At 35.4% G+C, this 21,288-nt stretch overlaps 2 protein-coding genes across 2 annotated transcripts; one reads left to right on the top strand and one right to left on the bottom strand.

Moving 5' to 3' along the window:
* The first annotated feature begins 3,175 nt into the window (after positions 1-3,175).
* Positions 3,176-10,039, top strand: LOC149629866 (uncharacterized). Its single transcript, XM_089851550.1, has 6 exons — positions 3,176-3,558; positions 3,631-3,971; positions 4,836-4,977; positions 7,498-7,709; positions 7,775-8,034; positions 9,020-10,039. The coding sequence occupies exons 2-6, from the start codon at positions 3,876-3,878 to the stop codon at positions 9,285-9,287; spliced, it is 978 nt and encodes a 325-aa protein (XP_089707676.1). The 5' UTR covers positions 3,176-3,558; positions 3,631-3,875; the 3' UTR covers positions 9,288-10,039.
* An 8,895-nt stretch (positions 10,040-18,934) lies between these two features.
* LOC149629865 (uncharacterized) lies at positions 18,935-21,014 on the bottom strand. Its single transcript, XM_089851765.1, has 3 exons — positions 20,601-21,014; positions 20,279-20,535; positions 18,935-19,379 (listed from the first exon to the last, which is right to left on the bottom strand). The coding sequence occupies exons 1-3, from the start codon at positions 20,859-20,861 to the stop codon at positions 19,112-19,114; spliced, it is 786 nt and encodes a 261-aa protein (XP_089707891.1). The 5' UTR covers positions 20,862-21,014; the 3' UTR covers positions 18,935-19,111.
* Between the last annotated feature and the right edge of the window lie 274 nt (positions 21,015-21,288).

Genomic DNA, 21,288 nt, shown 5'->3' with positions numbered 1-21,288 from the left:
TTTCCAACTAGATGCCATGTAACAGTATTTTATGGACTTTCTCTTTAAACTGGCACTCCCCCTTTATTTTTCTAACCTGGCTGGTGGTTTTATAAATTTACCAATGACGTCAATGGAAAACCCGAAGACCGCATCAACATCGTGAAGATGGACCCACGAGTGATCCACGTGTTTGTGCTATAAAAAGGGTCCCCTACCTTTGCTAAACTCTCTCTTTGACTATCACCTTGCTCCTGCTTGGTCAGAATTTCTGTCGCCACGCCGCTGATTTTCGTTAAGTCTTCGGACTTACCTACGCGCCGGTTACCTGGACGATGCTACATTATCGCGCCGGACGCTTTTGTGCGGGTTTCAATGTATGCGTAAATATAAACTTGAACTATTTTTATTTCAATTAAACCCAGCCAGGGTTACGTTATTCTTTATATTTTAAATCATTAAACCTATTAGTATTTTTTCATTTTAATGACGACCAATTTAATATGTTGAAAAAGCATTAAGCTTTATTTTACTTTATTATTTCTTTAAAAATAATTTTCCCCTAGACATTAATACGAACCACTTTAATAAAGTTTTAATTTCTTAAGTTCATAATTATTTAATAAACGCGAAGTGTGTTGGGTTCTTTATAATGACAAGCATTGGTGCTAGACCTCTCTGGGCCTAGAATATTAGCCTTCAGTCAAGCTGGTTGCTCCAAGTCAAAACAAGTTGGTAAACCAAAATAAACCTCTCCGAGTCGAGACCAGAGCTATCTACAAGCGTAATTTTCAACACCGCATTTGTAATACTTATATCAAAGATTTTCTTGGAATATCGAAATGAAACAGAGGTTTATAGTTAAGCAACTGCTAATATAATCGTAATGCCAATGCAATTACTCGCGTTATATTAAACGCGATACAAATTTAAATGTCAAATTTCAATACACTCTCGCCCTCTTATTCTTGATAAAAGAAGTCGGCCGACTGTGGGGGCATGTAGGACATTGCAAAGCGGCACCGACTATCCATATGACCCATTATGTACCCGTTGGAGTGTCGGGTTGAATGCCAAGCAACTAGTCGATACATCGAGTGATCATCTTCGGTAGAGGCAAGAACCAGCGGTCAAACAAACTTCTACACGCCATGCAGGTAGTCTATCTAACTCAAAGATAGTATTATGAAAATTGAACCGTGGCGAGTTCGACCAATTGTCAAGGTTATTGTCTCGTTTAGCGAAAATTATTTCAATCAATGACCGAATTGTGCTAAAAATTTAAATTTATTTTATTAGAAATGTAATTGGATTTAACTCAGTTTGTGTCTAGTTTTCTTTTCTAAACTTAATTTTCGATGAAATTTTTATTATATTGAAAATTTTTAAAAGTTTATAGTGGGGGTACTCCTTCTTGGTTTGCTCTTGGTGTTATAAAAGACGCTTGATTAATTAAACTCATCTTTTAAGGTACACAAACGAGGACCCTGACAAATCGGTATGAAACTATACACAAAATATTTTAGTTCTAAGTCTGAAAAAAGTGTCCCACCCTCGGTTTCTTTTTTGCCAAGCATATTTATTGCACACAAGAGAGGAAAATTTGAGAATTGGCACAACTTCCGCTGGGCCGTCTGTCTTTTAAGTTCTGGCAAGAAGGAATTTACTATAAGAAGGCCAAAAAAGGCGTCCGGTGCGCGCGTGATAGTCGACAATCCCCCCTCATGGGTGGGGGAGGCTAGAAACCAAGGCGGGACTTAATATTTTATCTTACTCTGTGTTTTCCACCATGAATCTCTTTTACCTTTTCGTTAAACCTTGGTTTGGTTTTTGGAACTCACGAAATCATAAGTATAGTACACTTGATTTGATTTAGAAACAATTAGAGAACGAGCGATTTTCACTTAGAGACACGTTTTCAAAATCCATTAAGTTAAGTTCAAAACCATTAATTAACTTGTTAATGGCAATTAAAAACCATTCCCTAACCGTTTCAGCACCGCTGGCAGCCTCCATTTTCTGTTTACTTTCCTCGAGGTTTTCTTTCTCTATTCGTAATACGTCAATCGCGTCTGTATGACCTATCCCTGCGGGATCCAATAGGAAAGCGCAGAGCAATGACGGACATAAAAGGGGTGGGGCTTACTTGCCCACTAACACCGGCGTAAGAGTAGAAGCGTAAAATCTAGTGACTTAGGCATTCTTATAGTAAATTAATTCTTGGTTCTGGACAAAGATAAAGGGGGAAAATTCTCAAACTTTTTAAATGAGTTATCGCGAGTGATAACTGTCGTCTAAAGGGTTTGTGTCAACCTCGTGCCGTCTATGAGAGCGCGATATGTAAATAGGTGATTAGTCATAGGTGTCATCAAACCTTTAACGAAAATCGGAAAATGTGTCGTGAATTCCCCTCGTGCTAATAAAAAACAAGGTGGTCAAGTTAAAATTTTACCGTTTATAATTATCACGAGAGTGATAACTTAACACAAGGGTTAAGAAGGTCGTTAAGTTATCGCTTGCTTTATAACTAAAGACGGTAAATTTTAACATGGCCACCTTGTTTTCTATTAGCACGAGAGGAGTTCACGAGACATCAGCTGATTTTCGATCAAGATTTGATGACACCTAAGACTAATCATCTATTTACATATTGCACTCCCATAGACCACGGAACGAGATTGGCATCAACCCTTTAGACGATAGTTATCACTCGCGATAACTCGCTTAAAAAGTTAGAGAATTGACCCCCCCCCCAATGTGTCCTCATTGCACGCTTTCGATATCGAGATTGCAACCAGCAACATTTTCTCTATGTGCTAACGTCTTGACAAATAAACTTAGTGCTAAAATATTGTAATAATGCTTGGATTAACTAATTTTATTTTCACTTCGTTAATCGATTAACAAGTTTCAAAAAGAGCGCGAAAGGTTGAAGAGAGCAACGCTGAAAAAGAAGCAACATAAAAATTGTTAAAAAATTAACGCATTGTATTTCATTAACGTTTTTGATTTCACTTTATAATTTTAAAGCGACTGAGTACAACTTCTTTCAACCTTCAAGCTCCCTTTAACGCAATAGCTACCACGGGCCACTAAACTAAGAGGACATTTCAGCTCTAGCTTTGCCTATACAAACGGTTTGCCTCTTCAAAGAAACGGCCATCTATGTGAGTTAGGAGGAAAAAAGGGGGTCGAACCGGAACGTATAACACGTACCGCAACGTCATCTTCCGTACAATAGACTAATTACTCTGCCAGTCTGTCTTCTGCTACTATTATAATAGCTTTAGGCCTGTCTCGCTTTTTAGTTTTGACGTTTACTTCTTAATTTAACTCTATTTTTTATAATGGGTGTAAAGTATTGTGTATTCCCTAACTGCAACAGCGATAGTCGCTACAGCACTAAGCCTCATATGCAAGGAGTTTGGTTTATACCCTTTCCCAAATATAAAACTAAACAAGTATATTGCATTCAATGTGTAAACAGGCTAGCAAAGTAGAAGAACGGATTTACAGTAGATGACATTGAACCTAATACGTACCGATGTTCTAAACATTTAAAAGACGATTGTTTTAAAGGTAAGCTATGCCTTAAAAAGACAGATGGTAAGCTTTACTCAATACTACTTAGTCTAAAAAATACTTTTCCAGCCTCACTCGCCTTGTTACCGAAATGACGTAGTTCCGCTTTTTAAAAACTACCGCTAGAGGCGACACTAGTAAAAACCGTTTAGCTTGAGCGCCGCCCGATAGCCGAGCTGAAATGTCCTCTTAGTTTAGTGGCCCGTGTAGCTACTAATTGTTTTTCACATACGCATTTCCAGCAATATGACCTGATACCAGAACCAAGGAGTTTCGACTCTTTAAATTCTATCTCATCATCGACAGTGCCGTTCATGTACGACCAACAAAGATTACTGTCTGCAAAAAATCTGACGTTCGACGCTGCTCCAGTCGGAGCCTTCGACGATTTAAAAACTCTTTCCATAGATGTAAGCTCTTTTTCCTTCTTTTCTTACGACATGATTAGTGTTGCGTGTGTGGGTGTCAGAAATAAATGCGCAAGAACTTAGATTATCTTACTTAGTTAACTTTAAAAACTTAGTGAAAAATAAGCTTTTCGTCTACAAAGCAAAAATGCCTTGTTGGACTGTTCAAGAGCCGAGCTGAGCGAGCTTTTTAAAAGCTCGGATCGGCTCGGAATGTAGAATGTATATCTTCATGTCAATCCGTAGAATGTATATCTTCATGTCAATCCGTAGAATGTATATCTTCATGTCAATCTGTAGAATGTATATCTTCATGTCAATCTGTAGAATGTATATCTTCATGTCAATCCGTAGAATGTATATCTTCATGTCACTCCGTGGAATGTATATCTTCATGTCACTCCGTAGAATGTATATCTTCGTGTCAATCCGTAGAATGTATATCTTCATGTCAATCCGTAGAATGTATGTCAAGCTGTAGAATGTATATCTTCATGTCAAGCTGTAGAATGTATATCTTCATGTCAAGCTGTAGAATGTATATCTTCATGTCAAGCTGTAGAATGTATATCTTCATGTCAAGCTGTAGAATGTATATCTTCATGTCAAGCTGTAGAATGTATATCTTCATGTCAAGCTGTAGAATGTATATCTTCATGTCAAGCTGTAGAATGTATATCTTCATGTCAAGCTGTAGAATGTATATCTTCATGTCAATCAGTAAGGATGTGCAGCGTATCCAAGAACTCTATTGTTAGTGCCTGTGATGTTAAGGTTAAGCCTATTGCTTGAGAGCCATCTAGTAATTACGCCGATTTATTTGCAAAGTAATTCTTAATCGTTGCTTCACTGAAAACACTTTTTCAGGTTTGGACCGGGTTGCTTTGTGTCATGGGAGTCTTAACGATGATTGATATCATTCACAAGCGAGTGAAGGGAATTCCAGGATCAATGATATCCTTCGCTGCTCAAAAACTCTTTCTTTATTTCGGAGCCATTTTGGGAAAAGGTAGAGTTAATGTCATTTTGCGCAAGCTTGAGTGGGCATGATTTTCCTTTCATGATAGAATAAGGCGCTTGGTTTAATGTTTGCCAGAGAAGCAAAAGCACCGAATTCGAATTTCAAAAGTGCTAATTCATGGGCGCCCGACAGCCTAATTGCTTATTTAAACACAACCTATAATTCATTTTAAAGAATAAACAAGTTGGAAAAAGCAAAATATTACCTCTCCGAGTCCAGAGGAGGACTACTACCACAAACTTATTAACCTTGATTAAGAATTATTTCTCTTTTTCTGAAGTAAAATTTACGAATTATTAAAGCATTATTCCAGGCATAGCGAATATACAGTATAGCAAAACACATTTTACATCCAATAAAGGTATGTCTTGGACACATGGAAATCCGTCAATGGGGAAAAAACAGGAAATTAAGTGTATAACTTTAGGAGATATATAACCTTTATGTGTTTGAAAAGTCCCAATTGTCTACGCCTCAACTGTTAACTCTATATTCTCATAGCTACATTCACAACTGGTGTGCAGTATAAACACTGTTGTCTCGTTTCACCTCAACGATATTCTTAGTTTGCCAACTTGAGTGTTTACGTTAAATAACACCAAAGCTGATTTGTGCCAAGACGCACTGATAGTCAATGCGCATCATAAAAAGAATGAAAACTCCATAGATACTACACGCTTTCCATTAGCCCTTTCGCTGATAATTATTATAAAATCTAGACATTATTTAAACGTGTACTTAACCTTCGGCTCACTCTGAACCGTTAATGTCTCTTCACTACAGACAAGAAAATCAAAACGCATAGTTAAGTTCATCTCGGGTCTCAATTATTTACTCTTTGGTTCACTAAGCCTATTACGGATAAAACTTCATTTAACCGTCAGAGTCTAGACCTTAACTTTCTTCTTGCAATCACCAAAGCAAGGATTATTCTATATACAGATGTAGTATATCTTAAGTAGTATATAAACAGAAATTTCAAATAATAATATTAAAAAATATACTTGGAATATCTAAATGATACAGAGCTTTAAAGCTACAAAACTACTAAAGGCATCGTAATTACGAAAAATATTTCCACATATTTACTTAATATTATGGAAAAAGGGAATATTAAGCTTCTGTAGGATTTCTTTACAGAGAACACAAGGCGAACTACTAACGCGGCGCACTAGTGTAACAACGGACGGACACACAAAGATCACATAGACTGCTTTTCAACCCTTTTCGTATTAATTTTGATTTTAGAAATAAGATTATCTTAAATACTAAAATAAATATAATTAATATTAAACATTTTCTTCGTTAGTTATTCGCCTTATTGAGCGTTACATCGTTTTAAAATAGAACAACTAATCATTCTTGAGATACTTGACTAATATTGACGTTTGAAATGAAGCATAAGCCTGTTATTGAACTAGGTTAGCGATCAGGGGTGATTGAACTAGGTTAGCGATCAGGGGTGATTGAACTAGGTTAGCCATCAAGGGAGATTGAACTAGTTTAGCGGTCAAGGGTGATTGAACTAGGTTAAAGATCAAGGGTGATTGAACTAGGTTAAAGATCAAGGGTGATTGAACTAGGTTAGCGATCAAGGGTGATTGAACTATGTTAGCGATCAAGGGTGATTGAACTAGGTTAGCGATCAAGGGTGATTGAACAAGGTTAACGATCAAGGGTGATTGAACAAGGTTAACGATCAAGGGTGATTTAACCAGGTTAGCGGTCAAGGGTGATGGAACTAGTTTAGCGATAAAGGGTGATTTAATTAAATTTAAATTTAATTTGCCGAAAATATTTTTTAACATTAGTTAAACAAATATTTTGCTCTTAATAACAGTTCTAGGAAAAATGGCATTTAGAAGACTGTTGTAAGGGATTATGGATACTAGCTTTATTCAAGTGTTTTTTTTTTATTAACAACTGCTTTAAGAAGTTCAAATACTCGGATATCTGAAAAAATTTAACTTGATGAACTTAAATTTTGTTATTTTAATATTGAAAATATTGCGAAGCGGAAAAACATAGCCCGTTTGACTGTGATATAGTTATTAAAGTCGAAAAGGTCGTGATCTTTTGAGAGCTATACAACACGTTCATGTTTGGTTCTTCGAAAAGTTAAAATTAACGAACACGTTTTATTAGGTCTCAATACAAACTTTATTTTATCAGCTTTCAACGATTTTTAGTGCATTTTATTCTCCTTGTAGAGCCGAATACTCAAACCTAACTTTATATTTTTAATAGAAAGTAAAATGCACATGCTTAATGTTTTTAAAACGATGCAGATATTTCATAATGAAATATTTTTACTAAAGTTATTTTGGTGAAAAAAAAACTAAGATAAGAATTTTTTTTAAAATATTAAAATGTTTTATAATCACGTCTTCAAAAGTCAAAATTTTAATATCTGTTACTTCATGCAATTAGTTTATAAACTTACTATTTCTAGTCTTTGTCTGCAAAGACAGTTTTTATTAATTTTTCTATTGATTTGCATTCCTACAGGCTTCGATGTTCCTTCGTCACTGGCGATTCGCTTCAGCGTTGGAGTTTATCTCTTGATAGTAGTGGTTTTCGTCAATTTGTTCAACGGAGTTTTGAAAGCCAATTTCTCGTCTCAGAAAAAGGAAAACATTAACAGAATTCCGGATTTATTGAAAGCACCCGACGCCAAAGTTTTCATTAATCCGGCTATAAGCAATAATTTGATAGGATCGGTGGAGATTTTTAAATACTTTAATCTCATTACTAAAGTCCATTAGTAAAATTTCAATCCCCTCAGACTGACGATGAAGTGAAAACTCTTCGGCATCAGGAAGCAGAAATCTTGTATCCTAAAGAAGCGGGAGACTTCATTTCAGGAAAGCAAATATGGTTTGGAGATATAGCTACTTTGCAGGCGTTCTCGCTATTCATCTCGGATGAGCAAAAGCCTAAAATATTGCTATTTCATCTTGGTTCGGCAAAGTACTTGCCTAAAGCACTAGTGTTCCCTACAAATAAAAGAATGAATCCGATAGCTCTGAAGTACATCAACCGAAGGTTCGTTAACTTTCTTAATTTAAGAAGAGTCTGCATTTACGTGTTTCTCATTTGCACATTGGCGATGATCTTTAACATAAAACGTAGCTACTATTGTCTTCCTCCGTACCTCTATTGGTGTTTATGTGCATTGACTAATAACGCTGGAAACTTGTTATTATTACGGCTGTCCAGACTGACACATTTTGCGCGTTTGCATCTTCGCTTTGCTTTTTATGCATGATCACGCTACTGTCCACATTGGGTTTTCGCTACTTTGCGTCCTCACCTCGCGAAGATACAAATTTCTCGCGACTAGGCCAAGAACATCGCGCCATCGCGAAAAATGCACCAATCACAGGCGAGAGGAAGGGTGGGGTGTGGAAGGCGTCCATTAGTTTCGTCACTTTTCACAATGACGAAAGTAGCGTGGAGCTGAGTGAAGCAGTCGAGTCACTGTTTATAAATATGAACAACGTAGATGGAGCAATGATTACTGAAATTTCATTGGCTCTCAGAATAGGAAAAGCAAAATATTTGCAAGTATCTGAACAGTAGCGCAAATGTTTTTCGTGATCTGTAGCGAAGATGCGAATAGACGTTGGCACGAGCCTAATGTGGACAAAGCTTTACATCATTTCATTTTGGAATAAACATTTCTTTCGACTGTAACTCCAATTTGGGGTCCGTGGGCCCCTACTATTTAGTTTCCATTAATCCATAAAGTTTTTTGTATCCCCCGAAACATTATTCTCATTTCTAAATCGCATAGAAGGGCTAATCACTGGCGCTGTAACCAATTTACGCTGTACGTGAACAGTGTAGCGCTTTTTAAGATAATTTGTCGCTCACGGGAACAGTTACCTTTTCTTTCCAAATGGAGTTTATCAAAATTGAGAAGCCTTCACCTTGTAGGTAGCATAAAGTCAACATTAGACACGAGGACAAATTTTACAACCTGATTTATGTTACTGATTTGAAGTATCTCACCCTTTGGTGATTGCAGATTGCGGGCTTTCGTGGAAACCGGCCAAATCACATCCTATCACCGCTTGATCGAGAGAGACTGGCACATCGAATTGGAACCACAACATTCGACGGCTGAGAATGAAGTACACGTACTAAGATTCAAGGACATTGAAGCCAAGTTCAGATTGTGGGCGGCAATGCTTGGAGTCGCTTCTTTCGTCTTCACCGTCGAGTTACTGACAAGATTCCAGTTTCGAGAACCACTGCACATCACTAGGATGAAACGAAAATTGTTAGGAATGTAATCCCTCGCAACAGAAATTTAAACCGGAAACTGATTTAGAACGATTTTGATCTGATCAAACGCATCACACCAAGGCGGTTAAGACTAGTTTTTGCACAAAGCATTGGTGTCGTCTTCATAGTTAAATCACAAATGCAAAATAAAACGATAAAATTTGTGTTAATCTGAATATCGAAAAATTATGCACCATCCACAAGCAAAGACGAAGTCATGTTTTAATGCTGCACTGATAAATTTATTTGAGGGAAAATAAATAATTACTAAATTTATTTGAGGGAAATAAATAATAATTAATTGTATTTGTGGGAAAATAAATAATAACTAAATGTATTTGTGGGAAAATAAATAATAACTAAATGTATTTGTGGGAAAATAAATAATAACTAAATGTATTTGTGGGAAAATAAATAATAACTAAATGTATTTGTGTGAAAATAAATAACTAATAAATGTAGTTGTGGGAAAATAAATAATGACTAAATGTATTTGTGGGAAAATATATAATAACTAAATGTAATTGTGGGAAAATAAATAATGATTAAATGTATTTGTGGGAAAATAAATAACTAATAAATGTAGTTGTGGGAAAATAAATAATGACTTAATGTATTTGTGGGAAAATATATAATAACTAAATGTAATTGTGGGAAAATAAATAATGATTAAATGTATTTGTGGGAAAATAAATAACTAATAAATGTAGTTGTGGGAAAATAAATAATGACTAAATGTATTTGTGGGAAAAAAAATAATTACTACATGTATTTGAGGGAAAATAAATATTTACTAAATATTAGGCCCCCCTGCTGGGTGCAGCGTCTAATCAAGTTCTCAGACTTGTAATTATTGTGAAAAAATTTTCAGGCTAACGATGAATATGAATGAAATGTTAGAGATTAGTCTGAAATCTAATCTTTAACAACACTAGAATGTATAAACCTCATATTAAATTGTATTCCCATATGTAGAGAATTACGGCTTTGAATAACTTTTCTTTCTTTCAGATTTTTGGGTAATAATTTTTAAGTGGCCATTTTTAAAGATGGCGTTAAATTTCGACTTGGGATGGCATTATTTTGTGTTTATTACGTTAATGAAAATAATCTGCTCATTTTAGGAATTTCGAAAAGATTTATGTATTTGAAGTATATTTAGCATTTTTCAAGATGGCGCCCAAACTATCAGCAGCACGTCTTCAATACTCAATAGTGATGTTTAGACGGTCTCAACATATTTATTACCAATGTTCATAATTTTTGAATAATATGCTTTATCTAAATGGCATTCCCGGCGGCCATTTTCCAACATAGCGGCCAAACTATCTCATGAATGGCTTCAATATTTTACTTTGAGTTTCACACAGCTCTGATTAAAATATCAATAAATTTTCATAATTTTCCAACAACATGGTTAAATATACTTCACCCTTCTCACGACTGAATTTTTGTTATCCTGAACACTCTCATCATACTTTTAATTCAAGTAAGTAAATTGTGATGCAAGGGAGGGCACGAGATACTATGCGTTATACAAACGTTATAAGGTACTTGTGAAGTGACAACTTTGGTACTTTGGTAGTTCAATATTTGTTGAACGAACGAGCTATGGAAATGTTTGCAAGCCATTGTAAACTTGACAGTTTTAGTTAGGGTAGCCCACGAAGTGAATGATTATCTTAAAATTTAAGTTATACCTCAACCGTTTTTCCACGTCGTGCGTTACAACCCACCTCATACCAAACACACATAGCTTCAGTTGACCAGAAAGTTGATGGATTTAGTTTTTTGGCAAAACGGAATTATTATTTTAACGGTTTATTTGTGATTGTGTTGATTTGTACGATTTACGAAATCAGAGAAAATGCATGCTAAACTAGTAATGACACTGTATCCCGCGAGTATTGAATTGGGCAGGAATTTCTTTATCCAGTATCATCATTAATCATGGCTGTAAATTGAATAAACTACCGTAAAATCAAGTACATAGAGTGGGGAGTCGAAAAACGGTATCTTAAAACATGAAACATCTTTCAGAAGATAATTAAGTGGGAATTGGATAATGAATAATTTTTATCACTAATGAGCGAGTTCTAATCTGTCATGCTAAACACGATTACACATTTTGCACTTTTATCATGATTTCTCTCGTAAGACGCTGTTACCGAAAGTCAACCAACTTACAGGGTACATACGTCTTCCATACGACATTAAAATTAAAAGCCTCTCATGGCAAGAACCGAGAAACTTGTCGTATTTAACAAACGCGACAACTTTCTTGGCGATAATAAATATGTTTTTTCCTCTCGGTCAATTAAATTTTAACGCTGCAAAAAATTACCACAAATACATTTAGTAATTATTTATTTTCCCACAAATTCATTTAGTAATTATTTATTTTCCCACAAATACATTTAGTAATTATTTATTTTCCCACAAATACATTTAGTAATTATTTATTTTCCCACAAATACATTTAGTAATTATTTATTTTCCCAAAAATACATATAGTAATTATTTATTTTCCCGCAAATACATTTAGTAATTACTTATTTTCCCACAAATACATTTAGTAATTATTTATTTTCCCGCAAATACATTTAGTAATTACATATTTTTCCGCAAATACATTTTGTAATTATTTATTTTCCAATAAGTACATTTAGTAATTTAAATATCTCGTAAACAAATTCTTACGTGCATATTCGTTCTGAGAGTCAATGCGAGTTTACAAAAATATTAGTAGTTCTAATATGATATGTAATTATATTAGTATATACTTTTAACTTTGGATTCCCTAATGGGAACGCACCATCACTAGATAATTCTATTTTTTTTTAAATTTCGAAAAAGACTACTTTCATTCGCTGACAGAAGAATTTGTTTACGGTTAGGCCTACAATAGTGTAACACGGTCTACTCTTTGGTTTCACTTAGTACTTTGGTTAGTTGAGCCTTTGTCTAAGTTTGCGTTAGCTATTTACACCTGCCATTAGAGCTTATGGTGATTTCCAAGTGTCACCAATTTAAATAAACTCGGTTTCATCCGCGAACGACAATAAGAATTATAGTAGCTTAGCATCAGCAAAAGTGGACGAGGGGACAGTATGATAGTGACCAAGTTCAGATGCGACATATCAGATTTTCGCCGTGGATGGCCGTTGAATCGCGTAGCTATATTAGGTTTATTTACCTCAAAGTAGGTCTTACGCTAGTTCGCGATTTCCGTCGTCTGCTATTTTGTATTCTAGAACTTCCTGGAATGTGTTGGTAACTGGTAAGGTTCTAAATTGTTATATTATGGGTTTAAGTAAGGTTAAATGTAGAAAAACGGTAACCCCAGATTTCCAAGGATTAAGAGAGTGTGGTTTTTCTCATTTTCCTTCAATTTAAGCCGCTCAAAGTGAAAGTAATTGAGTTACGCCATCTTTAGTCAATTTTATTCTATTGATACGTGATTGAAAACGGTTCGAGTTGCAGCTTTTCCATTTTGAATTTTTTTGTCTTCGGAAGCACGACTTAAGTTCGAATAATAATAAAAGCCAAAGGCAAAGCGCTTGTAAAACGTTGATTGAAAATGGCCCTTAATTTAAAGACAGGGATATAATGTCGATTTACTGGTGAAAATCTGCAATAATGGCTTTGCTAATGATGTTTCAATATTAGAAGAATAGATATAATACCGGTAATTAAGGTTTCGATTGCTTTAAACCTTATTCTTACTCATTCTTAAAAATCAGAACGGAAAAAGGTTTGACGGTAACCTTTCAAAACCAGCTTGGCTTAATTGCCGTTCCGTTGGATTTTAGTTGAACTTGGCGTAAATTCCGGGTATTCCACCAATGAACAAACGTTTTGGAAATGGCCTTTATAAGGTATGTTTCGAGTGCAAGGGAGTGGTTTGCTTTTTTTTTCAACATAAATAAATAAATAAAATCAATAAAAGCTTTATTTGGAACATCGTCTCAGGTTACACTGTAAAAAATTGTGGTGTCTAAATAGTGCCATAATGGTGTTAAAACAATGTGCACTATTTGTGCACCTTGACAAGGTGCGGAAATAGTACGAAAATGGTTCGATATTTTAAAAACACCATTAGCTTAAATGAATGGTGTAGAAATGGGTTTATAAAGCATAATTCTTTAAAAGGTGTGCAAATGATACCTTAATTTTATAAAATAACCCCATTGAATACCCCATTAAATGGTGCTCAAATGGCATAGAATTAGTGCGATATTTTTTAAACACCATTCGCTTAAATAAACGGTGTGAATAAGGGTTGAAAAAGCCTCATTCATTAAAAGGCGCACAAATGATACCTAAACGATATAAAATAACACCTTCGCAAGGCCCATATAAAAGGTGTTCAAATAATGTGAAAATAGAGTTATGTTTTGAACACCATTGGCTTAAATAGAAGGTGTAAATAAGGGCGGAAAAAACCTCATCCTCGGAAAGGTGCGCAATTGATATAAAATAACACCTTCGCAGGCCCTTAAAAAGATTTTGAAATAATGTGAAAATGGAGTTATCTTTTAAACACCTTTCGCTTAAATAGAAGGTGTAAGAAACGACTGAAGAAACCTCATCCTCGAAAAGGTGAGCAAGACTCATATAAAAGATGGTGAAATAACGTGAAAATGGAGTTATGCACTCTAAATTAAGGTACCTAAAAAGTGTTGTTGTGGTGTAAAATTTATTCCGCAGTATTTGTACACCTTGACAATGTGTTGAAATTGTATGAAAATAGTGCGATATTTTACAAACACCATTAGCGAAAATGAATGGTGCAAAAAACGGATTCATAAAACATCATTCGATAAAAGTTGCTCAAATTATACATAAACGGATTAAAATAACACCTTCGATTATTCCATTAAATGGTGTTAAAATAATACGAAAATACACCTTTGCAAACCCCTATTTACCCCATTTTAAATCCTTAATTAGCCCATTCCAAGTCTATATTTACCCCATTTCAAGCCTTATTTACACCATTGCTAAACCCCTATTTACACCATTGCAAAACCCCTATTTACACCATTGCAAAACCCCTATTTACACCATTCCAAGTCTATATTTACCCCATTTCAAGCCTTATTTACACCATTGCAAAACCTCTATTTACACCATTGCAAAACCCCTATTTACCCCATTTAAAGTCCCTATTTACCCCTTTTCAAGCCTTATTTACACCATTGCGAAACTCCTATTTACCCAATTTCAAATCTATATTTACCCCATTTCAAGCCCTATTTACACCATTGCAAAACCCTTATTTACACCATTGCAAAACCCCTATTTACACCATTCCAAGTCTATATTTACCCCATTTCAAGCCTTATTTACACCATTGCAAAACCCCTATTTACACCATTGCAAAACCCCTATTTACCCCATTTAAAGTCCCTATTTACCCCTTTTCAAGCCTTATTTACACCATTGCGGAACTCCTATTTACCCAATTTCAAATCTATATTTACCCCATTTCAAGCCCTATTTACACCATTGCAAAACCCTTATTTACACCATTGCAAAACCCATATTTACACTATTGCAAACCCCTATTTACACCATTGCAAAACCCTATTTACACCATTGCAAAACCCCTATTTACACCATTGCAAAACCCGTACTTACACTATTGCAAAACCCCTATTTACACCATTGCAAAACCCGTACTTACACTATTGCAAAACCCCTATTTACACCATTGAAAAACCCCTATTTGCACCATTGCAAAACCCCTATTTATACCATTGCAAAACCCCTATTTACACCTTTACAAAACCCCTATTTACACCATTGCAAAACCCCTATTTACACTTTTGCAAAACCCTTATTTACCCCATTTAAAGTCCCTATTTACCCTTTTTTCAGCCTTATTTACACCATTGCGAAACTCCTATTTACCCAATTTCAAATCTATATTTATCTCATTTAAAGTCCCTATTCACCCCATTTCAACTCCATATCTACCCCATTTCAAGCCTATATTTACCACATTTCAAGTCTATATTTACCCCATGTCTAGTCCTATTTTCACTATTGCAAAACCCCTATTTACCTCATTTCAATTCCTTATATTTACCCCATTTTAAACCTATTTACGCCATTGAAAACTCCTATTTACCCTCGTATTTACCTCATTTCAAGTCCTTATTTATCCCATTTCAAATCTATATTTACCCCATTTCAAGTCCTTATTTATCCCATTTCAAGTCCTTATTTATCCCATTTCAAGTCTAAATGTAACCCATTTCAAGTCTAAATTTAGCCCATTTCAAGTGTATATTTACCTTATTTCAAGCCCTAATTTACACCATTGCAAAACCCCTATTCAACTCTTTTCAAGTCTTTATTTACCCCATTTTTTGTCACTATTTGCCCATTTCAAACCCCTATTCACCCCATTTACTGGGATCATTATTGTCGTGTTCGGTGGGACTTCACTACCTTTCCTATTGTGTATATACACGTTGAAGGCTTTTCTATTATATCAAGCTCGAATTAACACGACTATTAGTTAATGCCGTTAAAATTATCCAAATGATCTCTCTTGGGTAACAACTAATGGAGTCAGATCGGAATTAATAAAGAGCACATGTTACTTTTTAAAGCAACACCTTTCTTTCTTAGGCATTAAACTAGATTCCCACTCGACCGAAAAAAAACCGGCGGAAATCACACAGCCAACGGTAAAAATTTTAACTTACGCTGGCGTCCGGCGGTAGACCGTTCAAACTACGACTGAATTTTCAGTTTGGCGGTAGATATTTTTGGGTCACGTGACAGATTTGAGTTGTTTCCTCAACATCTATTTCACACTCTTTGTCCCCTTGTCGCTTGGATCGTACTAGAAGGGATATTTTCTAGCTTCCTCAGTAAACTTTTCCTTATTAACATCTTATCTCTTTTTACTTCCGTTAATTTAATTTTTCTTTCTTGGTGGTATGTTTCCGATAAGCCTTGGTCAACCACAAAAAGTGGCGGCTATCAATCGATCTCGCGTGTGCGTGCGGTCTTGAAATTTATGACGTTGTCAGTGGGATAATTTCATTGGCTGAGATACCGGCGTAACGCCGAACACGACCGAAAAAATAGAACACAACTTACACTCGACCGAACGGAAATTCCGCCGGTCGAACCCCTTTCTGCCGGGTTTCCGTCGTCTTTTCCGTGGAGTGGGAATCTAGCTTCATAAAAGCGGGCCTATTCGAAAAAAATGCTCCATTTCTTTAGGTCCTTGAAAAATAACGCTATATTTATAAAGGATTTTGAAGAATAAGCATCTTCCTTTTCCAAAATATTGCTTGTTTTATAGATCAGATTAGGGTTAGGAAAGGCATAGGTTAGTTTTGATTAGGCGTCTTTGAGACCTACGGTTCCTAAATTAAGCATTTGACCTCGTGATAATAAGCGTATGCATACATTCATATCCTATAAATGCTAAAAATTGAAAAACCATTTCAATGATAATAAACATTTTATCGATGACAGCGTTTAAAAATGAAATGTTTTTTAGAGGAACTATGTTACGTTAGAAAATAGATTTTGGGTACTCATTCTATGTTCAAACTTCATTACAGTGTTACATAATGCATATGACTTAAATATAACAATTTGCTAAACGCTTTATCAAGGTACATTTCTTCGATTTGAAAATATTTCGTTCTTCTAAACTCCAAATTTTGCTTAATATTTAAAAAAATACATGGAATTATTGCTCATTTTACCTAACCACTCAATCTTCATTAGATAATCAGATTATCTCGGGAATAGAGTCTACGTGTTCCCGAGAATTACTGTATGTCCATCGGTAACTTTTAATCATAATATACCGAATCCAAAATCCGCCAAATTGCGGCGTTTTTCAGCCGAATGGAAGGCAATCAGTTAATTGCCGTAGTAAAATCAACTTGGAATGGGGTGAACAGGGGCTTGAAATTGTTAAAAGGGGACTTGAAATGGAGTAAATAGGGGTTTGAAACGGTGTAAATATGGCTTTTAAATGGAGTAAATAGGGCATTGAAATGGAGTAAATAGGGGTTTGAAATGGAGTAAATAGGGCTTTGAAATGGAGTAAATAGGGCATTGAAATGGAGTAAATAGGGCATTGAAATGGAGTAAATAGGGCATTGAAATGGAGTAAATAGGGGTTTGAAATGGAGTAAATAGCCGCTTGGAAATGGAGTAAATAGGGCTTTGAAATGGAGTAAATAGGGCTTTGAAATGGTGTAAATAAGGCTTTGAAATGGAGTAAATTGGGCTTTGAAATGGATTAAATAGGGCTTTTAAATGGAGTAAATAGGGCTTTGAAATGGAGTGAACAGAGACTTGAAATGGTGTATTAATGGCTTTGTTTTACACCTTAAACGTGGTGCTAAATATAGAAAAAATATTTAACACCTTTACTTCATTTGGTGTAGTAATGTGATATACGTGGCGTAACTTTGCCTACATTTAACACCATTAAACTAAGTAGTAATATTAGAGTTCAAAAGATTTCCTGAAAAAGATGTTAAAAAGCACTATAAATGGTGCATAAATGCCTAATATTTCGTTCATACTTGCAAATAATATTTGTAAATGGCGTGAATTTATCATAAAAATGGTGTAGAAGTACACCTTAAATGGTGTCAATTTTGGCACCGAAAAAAACAGCATATATGGTGTAAGAATGCACCATTATTTTTTACAGTGTACAGACTTTGGTAACAAAAACCAGTGTCGTCATCAGACAGATGGGAATTGGGTGAAGCGCTAAGATGTAATGTAATGATTTGGGCGAATGAAAGTACCAGGAGAAATGCTACCTTAGCCACCGTTATGTAACATAACAGAACCGGTAATTTATATCTATCTTTTCCATGCATTCTTATGGCGGAGGTGTTTCTTAATTAAAGCAAAATTAAAATTAGGTCATACATAATTTAACACTTTTACGATACTTAACATTGAATTCGATTTTAGCTCTATTTAAGTAATTGCTTAAATGATACGTTGTCAAGAATATAATTTTTCAGAGTAAATTAGCGTTATATAACTCCAGTTTCTATTGAAACTCATAACTTAAATAGATTTCAGATCTGAGAGTTATAAAATTTTGTAACATGATTTCACTTCTGCTTGGTGTATCATTATTGTGATATCAAGAGTAAAAATACTTTCGTGCTCTTAATTTGCATTTGAATCTGAACCGAGGAGTATTGACCCGTTTGTTCAGATTCCGTTTTCAAGCCCAGTTACAAGTGGTTACATTCCTATAATGTGTCGGTTCATCCTCATGACGCTCAATGTTTGGAGGTCCTTCATCGGTTACAGTAACTCCAGGATCAAACGAATCCAAGCATCGCCCCTCTCCCCCCTCTATGCGAATTTCACCCCAATGTCTTGAAGCGGAGCTCATTAAAAGGGTAACTTAATTGACACTATACCACGAAATGTACTCTTAAAATGAACTTAATAATTCTTTAAAAAATATTCCCAAATAAGTGAAACCCGCCATTGGGCTGGAAATTTAAATAACAAATAAAATATTTCCGTCAAATGCGTCTCGCTCCAATTGACGTATACTCTTTCCATACCTTTTCGTACAATTTGTAATCAGCTTTTATCAGTGTAGCATTAAAACATGACTTTGTCTTTGCTTGCGGGTGGTGCATAATTTTTCGATATACAGATAAACAGAAATTTTATCGTTTTATTTTGCATTTGTGATTTAACTATGAAGGCGACACCAATGCTTTGTGCAAAAACTAGTCTTAACCGCCTTTGATCGGATCAAAATCGTTTTAAATCAGTTTCCGGTTTAAAGTTCTGGGAGGGATTACATTCCTAACAATTTTCGTTTCATCCTAGAGATGTTCAGTGGTTCTAGAAACTGGAATCTTGTCAGTAGCTCGACGGTGAAGACGAAAGAAGCGACTCCAAGCATTGCCGCCCACAATCGGAACTTGGCTTTAATGTCCTTGAATCCGAGTATGTGTACTTCATTCTCAGCCGTCGAATGTTGTGGTTCCAATTCAATATGCCAGTCTCTCTCGAACAAGCGGTGAAACGATGTGGCTTGGCCGGTTTCCACGAAAGTCCGCAATCTGCAATCACCAAATGGTGAGATACTTTAATTTTTCAATTTAGAAACTTAAATATGGTTGCAAAATTTGTCCGCGTGATTAATCTTGACTTGGTTTGATAGTTTTAGTCGGGAATTGAAAAATGATACGCTTCTAAGATTTCAAGTGACATTATGAAGAGTTGACGATAATTATGCCGATTTCGATTAAAATTCGCGAGTATTTTATTGAATTCGGGTAGATTTCATGGGCGTGTAGCAAAATATACATTCAACAAAAGCCGTTGTCAATTTCGTGATGTCATTTCAACTGTGTTTCGAGATTGGCTCGCTTCTCATTTGGAATCAGCGGATTATCAAATGAGCTCTTGATTGGTTCGGTGCTGTCGAAATTTAGCAGTGCTATGAAAATGGGCTATCGGCAGGTGTAAGTGGAACTGCTTAAATTTTCCATTTTACAATGCATCGGTTCCTAGCATAATTTTTTTAAAAACATTTTGACCAATAACATAACGTTATACGCGGGTCTTGAACTTCCGCGCAAAAGTTCAAAGTAACATAAAATTTTAGCGCGTGTCACCTAAATAAGAAAGGCTTCTCAGTTTTGGTAATCTCTATAATGGAATTAACGTTTCGGGAGATATAAAATCTTCTATATATAGAAATTAATCAAATAATGGAAACTGAAGTGTAATTGTCTATAGACCCCAACCAACTTGAACTTACAAGACAAGTTTTTTTTCCAAACGTAGTTGTATAATAATTAGCAAGTTTCCAGCGTTTTTAGTCAATGCACGTGATTGCCAGTAATGGTATAGAATTAATAAAGAAGACAATATTAGCTACGTTTGATATGATAAAGATGTGCGAAGGAGAAACACGAAAACACAGGCTATTCTTGCATTAAGAAAGTTAACGAACCTTCGGTTGATGTACGTCAGAGCTTTGGGACTCATTGTTGCATTGTTAACTGGGAGCACTAGCGCTTGCTGCAAGTACGTGGCCGAACCAAGATGAAAATGCAATACTTTCAGCTCTGACTCACTGAAGATCATTAAGAAGACCAGCTGTAAAGTAGGTATATCTCCAAACCATATTTGCTTTCCTGACGATAAGTATTGCTTAATAATAGGGGTTTTTTTGGTGTCTTGCCAGAAAGTTTTCATTTCATCGTCAGTCTGTTAGAATGGAAATTTTATTTATGGACTTTAGGAATGAGATTAAAGTATCTAAAAATCTCCACCGATTCTTTGACATTGTCCTTTATAGTCGGACAAATGTAAACGTTGACGTCGGTTACTTTCAATAAATCCGGAATTCCGTTAATGTTTTCCTTTTTCTGAGACGAGAAATTGGCTTTCAAGACTCCGTTGAACAAATTGACGAAAACCACAATTATCAAGAGATAAACTCCAACGCTGAAGCGAATCGCCAGTGACGAAGGAATATCGAAGCCTGCAGCGACACAAAAATAGAAAATTGAGTGGTTGAAGGCACTGTTCATTTACTTCTCTGTACTGGACGTGTGGGTGTGTCTGTGCGCATTGTTCCACCCAAGGGGACCGATTTCGCGGTTTGCAAATCAAAGCAAACGTGTTTGAAATTTCGGGACCGCATTCATACTTCATGGAAATTCGAAAAAGTTCTATTTCACTACCTTAGCTATTCCGCGTTTAATAGTGGCTTTAAAGTATAAGGACGGATTTTTTAGAACTCGGCATTATCTCTCCATTGTCAACGTCATTTTATCTTTATCGATACTCAAAAGATATTCTCAGAACTTCCTTGTTTAATTTTATTATATCCTCATTTTTGTTTATAAATAATCGTTTATCTACTAATTTGTGGAAAATGGATAGAAAATGCCGAGCTCTAAGGGTTATTTTTTTTGTTTTCTTTTAATCGGATGTATTTTTAACTTTGTGCGTCCA

The sequence above is a fragment of the Phalangium opilio genome, unplaced genomic scaffold, assembly GCF_054372755.1.
Source record: "Phalangium opilio isolate 3A_F unplaced genomic scaffold, DU_Popi_V2 ptg000105l_1, whole genome shotgun sequence".
NCBI classification, from domain to species: domain Eukaryota; kingdom Metazoa; phylum Arthropoda; class Arachnida; order Opiliones; family Phalangiidae; genus Phalangium; species Phalangium opilio.
Note: the sequence above shows the minus strand (reverse complement) of the source record. Positions and strands in the feature narration are given on the sequence as shown.

What these genes read in the sequence shown, in the direction of transcription:
- LOC149629866 (XM_089851550.1), top strand. Translation starts at nt 3,876, where the DNA reads ATGTACGACCAACAAAGATTACTGTCTGCAAAAAATCTGACGTTCGAC. An exon ending in GCAATAATTTGATAGGATCG is followed by an intron (nt 7,710 to 7,774) that starts GTGGAGATTTTT and finishes CAATCCCCTCAG; the next exon opens with ACTGACGATGAAGTGAAAAC. An exon ending in CTGAAGTACATCAACCGAAG is followed by an intron (nt 8,035 to 9,019) that starts GTTCGTTAACTT and finishes TGGTGATTGCAG; the next exon opens with ATTGCGGGCTTTCGTGGAAA.
- LOC149629865 (XM_089851765.1), bottom strand. Translation starts at nt 20,861, where the DNA reads ATGAACAGTGCCTTCAACCACTCAATTTTCTATTTTTGTGTCGCTGCA. An exon ending in AGGACAATGTCAAAGAATCG is followed by an intron (nt 20,536 to 20,600) that starts GTGGAGATTTTT and finishes CCATTCTAACAG; the next exon opens with ACTGACGATGAAATGAAAAC. An exon ending in CTGACGTACATCAACCGAAG is followed by an intron (nt 19,380 to 20,278) that starts GTTCGTTAACTT and finishes TGGTGATTGCAG; the next exon opens with ATTGCGGACTTTCGTGGAAA.